At 40.8% G+C, this 6948-nt stretch overlaps 1 protein-coding gene across 3 annotated transcripts in view; it reads right to left on the bottom strand.

The window, feature by feature from the left end:
* Positions 1 to 356: 356 nt before the first annotated feature.
* The window catches only part of fech (ferrochelatase), a 22279-nt gene continuing 15687 nt past the window's right edge, over positions 357 to 6948 (bottom strand). Inside the window, exons 9-12 of one of the 3 annotated variants that reach the window (XM_031277496.2) lie at positions 5978 to 6142; positions 5368 to 5427; positions 1385 to 1542; positions 357 to 1310 (exon numbers count right to left, since the gene is read on the bottom strand). In XM_031277496.2, coding sequence (XP_031133356.1) covers positions 1405 to 1542; positions 5368 to 5427; positions 5978 to 6142 — 363 coding nt within the window. In that variant the 3' untranslated portion in view covers positions 357 to 1310; positions 1385 to 1404. Of the gene's footprint in view, positions 1543 to 5367; positions 5428 to 5977; positions 6143 to 6948 lie in introns of all 3 variants that reach the window. The other 2 variants (XM_035991707.1, XM_031277495.2) reach the window with 2 other exon arrangements.

The following is a 6948-nucleotide window of genomic DNA, read 5'->3' as shown; positions in this document are numbered from 1 at the left end:
GCTGCGTATGAACAGTGCAAATTCCCTTTTCAGTTTGTGATTTGTTATCAGCGGAAGCTCAATATTTCAGTAGACAAAAAGCAAAAAAACTGTATAAAAATAAACATGTTAATGAATTTAAACATATTTTCTGAACTGGTAAAGCATCTCACAATACCCCAAACATTATCGAGAGGTTCCGACACGAGACAATTCTTTAATATATACATATTTTTTTTAAATCTTAGATGGACTACAGCTGCACTGTGGTTTATTGTAGAAATCACTTAAGGTTCTTTCTAAGCTCTGCAAAGCACCAACATAGAATAGATGAAGGATAAAGAATAGATGCAGGATTAAGAATGAGGATTCAAATATTTTTTTACTTAAATCTTCCTGTCATGAAGTTGACTCTCCTAAATAAAGTAGCCACGTAATTCCTTCTAAATAGTTTTTTTTTTTTTTTTTTTTACTCTCTTAAGCTCAGTGGTGTCCACCTAACAGGCAGCAGCGTTTTGAGCAGCAACCAACCTCCTCCAATCACATTGCAAGAATTGCAGCAGGGCTGGCTGGTGGGTCAATGGCATGAAGTGACAGGTGAAAAAGCTGGGGAGAAACAGCCCAGCGACCAGATCCCTTGTGTGTGGCATCGTCGTCACGGCGGACTGTTTTTCATTTAGCCCCAGCAAGAAGAGAAACAGGGTCTCTGATGGGGGTTTACAGGGGCTGATCGCATGGAATGTAAGCAGAAGAGCTGCAATAAAAGACACACAAAAATAGTGCAAGGCTTTTGTTTTCTGTAGCTTTGATGGGATGTGAGCAGTTTCTGCACAGTGTCAGTTCTTTTACCTTCACAGACTTTTTGCTAATTCGCGTTTGTTTTAATCCGTGTGGTGTGCAGGTTGGGAGTCATTTACGGAATCATGAATTATCTGAAGTGAGTGTTAAGATGCAGATATTAGAAGATTTTTTTTTTTCTTTTCTTCTTATTTTCTACAAATCCCATGGAAAGACCAAAAACCAAAAATAAATTGTATTCGTCCGTGTATTCAAAGCCTAATATTAGCATTTTGTTTGATTATTAAAATATGATATACTAAATGCTACTAAAATGCCAATTTTGGATTGAGTTTGTGTATTGTTCCCATTAAGTAAGGTACTTGCTGTGGTTAAACTCCTCCCATTCGACATTTAGGTACAATAAAACAAACGTCAAAATGTATTCACAGAAACCATTTCCCCAAGTCCCTCATGTTATGTTTTTCTATGTAACTGACACTATTGCTGGAGACACGGTGTGTGTTTATATGTGTGTGTGTGTGTGTGTGTGTGTATGAGTCTTCTGTTTATCAAAAAGGCCTTAAATTTCTTCACAGGTAGCATTGCTGCAGTAAGGGCACCATATGTGTGTGTGTGTGTGTGTTTCTATGTGGTTGGCTGGCTGGCGAAGAAGGCCTTGGTTTCCCCACAGGTGGGGTTGGTGCACAGCGGGCAGCGGAGGGTCAGCTGACGGGAACAGGCCTCGTTGGACTTCAGGTGGGTATTGACCAGGTCTGCCAGAGCCTGGACAGGACAGACAGCATTTAATATTGAGACAGAGATAAAGAGAGACACTCCCCTTGTTCATCTCTGTGAACACCTAGTTCTGTTGTCAGACAATGGGGAACCCCGCCAGGCCAGAGAAATCTTTTTTTTTCTTTTTTTTTTTTTTTAATGCCAAAAATAACGATGAATATCCATTATGTTTAACCTATATTCATTCAGCGAAGCACTGCCGTTCTGCAGCTTCATGCTGCTGTGAGTCCATGAACGAGACAACTGTCTGTGGTTTGTTCACATCTGTAACAGCAGAACAGTCAAGTGTGTTATCCAACTTTAACTGCTAAAGTCAGCTCAACAGGTGAGGCGAAGATAGCGTTCTCGGTAGGTAACGCTTACAAACAGACTCAGGCTAATATGCTGACGGATTCTGTGTTGTATTTTAGCTGAGGTGGACCAGAAAATATTTGGTTAAAGCAGTTGGATGAAAAACCAATAAAGACTCACACTGGGCTGAGTTGGAAACACTGTGCTGCAACACGTCTTTTGGTTTAATTTAAGTTATTCATTTTTTAAGGATTCTGTTATTCTACAGTGTTGAAAAAAAAAAAGAATATCCTGGGGTGGCCTCTGGCTCACCTGGTGGAGCGTGCGCCCCCATGTGGGCTCAGTCCTTGCCGGCGGCCCGGGTTCGATTCCGACCCGGGGCCCTTTTCTGCGTGTCATCCCCCCTCTCTCTCAACCATTTTCCTGTCTCTCTTCAGCTGTTCTAAATAAAAGAAAAAGCCCTAAAAAAATATCTTAAAAAACCCCCAAAAAAACTCCAAAACCCAAAATTGAACACAGAATACCTACTCAACAAACGAATATCCAAATAGTAATAATATTGGCTGTAGCTTCATATTTACCTAGAAACATGAGAGTGGTATCAATCTTCTCATCTAACTCTCGGCAAGAAATTTAATATGCAAATTTCCCAAAATGTTGAACTATTCTTTAAAAACAGAAAGTAAGAGCCTGTACTGATGGAATTAGTACTATGGCAGTATGCATTATTTCTTACCTGACCGTTATTAGAGAATCCTGTATTTGTTAATGCCGGCAATGGCCATGGCAATTATTTGATTAAAACCTGTTTAGATATTTAGTATGTGCACATACTTAAGGTTTGGCTTTTTAAAGATGTGTTGTGCTATATTTGCGGAGAGGAGAAGAGGCAAATGCATAATCTGAGAGAATTCAAGGGTAAGAATGTCTACGCGAGGAGTTACATACAGTAAGTAAGCTGATTGAACAAGATGGCAATCTGAACGAGGATTTCTCAAAAAAATAAACCCGACACCAGCCAGGCTCTGCAGTAAAATCTCTGATTAATTTATTTCTCTTTGTTTTCCAGAGGCTGCTGCTTGCAGACGGCAGCAGACTGATGCAGCTCACTGAGAAACTAAAACCACACCAAGGAAACCATCCTTCAGTGACTACCAACTAATCATCCTCTGGCTATTGATTTACCGACACACACACACACACACACACACACACTCTCAGAGACTTGGTGAGGGGTCTCTGAGCATGGCGGGTTTGACCAGCCAGCCAGCCGGGCGGTTCAGTTCTACTGTAGTCAGCTCTAAAGGTTCCCATTGATCGGCCTCCTTCCTTTAATAAACCCGGTACACACACACACACACACACACACACACACACACACACACACACACACACACACACACACACACACAGCGGGAGGAGTTGACTGTTGTGAGAAAGGTTGCAGGGTTGAGGAAAGGAAAGAAGGATGGAAGTAAGAAAGGAGACGAGGGAGAGAAAAGAGGAAAGGAAGCAAGGAGGAATCCATTTATTGACCATCTCCTGCCTGGAGTTCACTTATTTCACAGAACCTTCTGCTGCTGTCTCCTTTTCTATTATTAGACCCCTGCCTGCCAACAGTCCTCCATCCTTTTTTTTTTATTTCTTCCTTCTTTCAATCCTACATGTATTTCTCATTACTTGCTTTTCTTTTGTCGTCCTTTTTATCATCTCCCCTTTTTCCTAACTCATTTATACATTTCACTCTCTGTATCTCTTCCTCTCGCTCTAAGCTGAAAGCCTGTTCTTGTTTGAAAAAAATACAGACATTTTTAAACACAATTTTGAATCGCATTTGAAATATACCACATCAGTTTAAATGATTTCATACTTTATATGATAGTTTTTATGTTTGTATACATGAGTCAGCTCAGTGTGTGCAGTGTTTCCCATAAATAGGTTCTACTTGGGCGCACCGCCCAGGTATATAAAATCCAAATTAAATTTTTTTCCCAAACAACGGTGCATGACAGCGTCAACAACGTTGCACTTCAGGCTCAGAGGCTATCGTTAGACAGTCCTTCCAGAAAAATGCAGAGTTTTTTTGTGATTGTTGCGGGCAAAAATCCTTGATTATGCGGCACGTTTTCTTAAAACATGCGATGGAATATGCGGGATATTTATGCAATTTTATGCGATGAAATTGCGGGAACTTCATCGCAGGGTTTGCAGCTCTTCGATGATGTTCACGTCGCGTAATTACGTCACTTCATAACGTCACTTCATAACGTCACTTCATAACGTCACTTCATAACGTCACTTCATAACGTCACTTCATAACGTCACTTCATAACGTCACTTCATAACGTTCGCATGGCAACAGGGGAAAATGGCTGCTCTTGTGTGAAGTAAACGCAACATTTTTCAACTTTCTGCTAAGATATACGTGACTTTTTTGCAACGAAAATGCAGGGATTATGAAATCATGCAAGCCCCGCATATTTTGCGCGGAAATCGTCAATTTATGCGGCGAAAGTGCGACATATTTGAAAAAATGCGGCCCCCGCATAAATAAGCGGACTTTGGCTGATTGTGCACTGAATTATGCGATCGCATAATCGCGTTTTTCTGGAGGGACTGGTTAGAGATTCTGTTATTTCATCGTTTGTATTGCTTCGTTTGTTTTTGTATTTTTATCTTCATAAGTTTGTACACTTCATGTTCACATTTACCTGATTCTCTGTATACTGCATTTTGTCAATAAAAAAATTAATAAAAAAAAAAGGCTATCGTTAGTCGTAGCATGCGGCTGGTGGTCTTGGCGTGGGATTAACTGTACTAATAAAACCGTAGAAACACCGCGGCCACACCGCTGTGAAAGCTCCCCGAACGTCAGATAAAACATTTCAAAAAATAAACAATGATCTACCAAACTAAATGAACAAGAATTGACTTTAGATAGCCCTAGTCCTATGTGATTTAACAGAAGTTAGGAGGAGACAGTGTTGAGATTAATAATAACATGTAACTTTCTGTATGGATCATATTATAGTATTACGGGTATTTTATCTGAACTGTTGACAAAGCACATCATGGCTACATGTCCTGTCATTTCTTTTTTTTAATTCAACGAGCAATTTGTTGTATTTGCTATGTAAGTAGCAGAAAGGCAGAACTGAGTACATTTTAATATGTTTATTTATCGCAAGTGATATCATTATCGCAATATATTTAACAACATTAGGCCGTATTGCATATTTTCCTCATATCATGCAGCCCTAATAACTACACTGAAATTGTATCAGATGCTGCATAGTGTCGCAATGTTTTCATCTGTATCATCTTTTAGCCCAGTTTGTTTAATATGTAAATAGTTATGTATTTCTAAATTATCTGATAATGTTATGTAGTCGTTGTTTTCACCTTCGTTTGACTAGTTTATCACTGAACCCAGCCATCACGCGCTGTGGCTTCACATCCTGCGCCACCCACCACCACAAGTAAATTCTCAATGTGTGGGAAACGCTGGTGTGTGAAACGTACCTTCATAAAGAGCGGGTTCCCATTCAACGACTCTGCTCTCTTGATGTTCTCCACCCCGCACTGAACAGAAGAAAGACGGAACAAAATGTCACACATTTATGTTACTGAACCAAACATCCAAACGCACCATTCATATTAACCAAATGTAACAGGTTAGGTGTAAAAAGCTCCCTAGTTTATATCCATACTGAAAATATAATTACATTCAAGTTAACCATGAGTGAGGACATATTTGAAAAGTGAGGACATTTTGGAATGACATTTTTTTGGGATTGTTTAGATTAAGGCTTGGTAATGCATAATGAATTGTGATAGAAGTACACACGCACGCACGCACACACACACACACACACACACACACACACACACACACACACACACGCACACACGCACGCACGCACGCACGCACGCACGCACGCACACACCTTTGCCAACTTAAACTCTACATCAAGTCTAGAGATAAACCATCATGACTTGATTACAAATGTACACAAATTCACACACAAAAAAACAAAAACAAAGAAAAGAGCATCTGCGAGAACATCATGGGGTATGAAATAACAGCCTGGAGCTGCTAGGGAAGTGAACGTGGAGTTTGTCTCTTCCTTACCTCCTCCCCCAGCACCTGCCCATACTCGATGTCCAGCTCGTGTAAAGTCTCTATGTGGTCCGAGGTGAAGGCGATGGGCACCAGCAGGAGGTTCTTCTTCCCACGCTCACACAGACCTTTAATCACATCGTCCGTCTGTGGGCCGAGCCACTGCATGGGCCCCACCTGAATGACCAAACACAAGACATGACAAAAGTTTTTAAATTCTATTTAGAGTGGAGATTTACGGGTGCCATTTTTGTGTTGACATAATACAACAGTTTGTCCATCCGGTCCAACCCTTTAATACAGACTAAAACTTCATCCACACTACGACGTTTTCATTTTTAAAAACGCCGTTTGGAAACTAAAATGATCTCTGTGCACACAAGCGTTTAAGTTGGTATCAGCAATAATCTCCGCTCATATTAACACACCTGACAGTACATATCACATGACCATTCCCATACACTGGGAATGCGTGTCCCGGTGTAAACAGGAAGCAGATTGACGTTACTCTGCAGTTGAAAATCATGGATGTATAAGTTGAACATACAGACAATACTTTGGAGAAAGAACGACAATGGCGGAAAGTAAGACCAGGGATTTGTTTGCTTGGGCGACGACGATGTGGAACGGTTACCGAAAGGTAGGTAAGCCTACCTAACCAATAAGACTGACTGACGTGCATCGTCGTTTCCAAAGGCCTCTGTTTGCCCCCGTCCTGACTACAAGGCAAACCACCAAGTTTTCAAAACGGGGTGTCGGCAGTGTTTCCAAATGTCTCCGTTTCATGGGCTGGAAAACGCCGGAGGGAGCAGTGTGGAGGTGACATGTAAATGTAGCAAAAGATATTCGATTTTAAACAAAAAACGTAGTAGTGTTAACGTAGCCTAAATGGTCATGGTCCCCAGAGGATGGTCCATTTTGATTTAAAAGGACCTCTACCACCACCTTTAGTTCAGACTTTACAATTGTAACTGCACTACTGG

Source organism: Sander lucioperca, chromosome 14 (assembly GCF_008315115.2).
Source record: "Sander lucioperca isolate FBNREF2018 chromosome 14, SLUC_FBN_1.2, whole genome shotgun sequence".
Lineage (NCBI taxonomy): Eukaryota > Metazoa > Chordata > Actinopteri > Perciformes > Percidae > Sander > Sander lucioperca.
The sequence above is the reverse complement of the archived record's forward strand: the minus strand, read 5'-3'. Positions and strand labels throughout refer to the sequence as shown.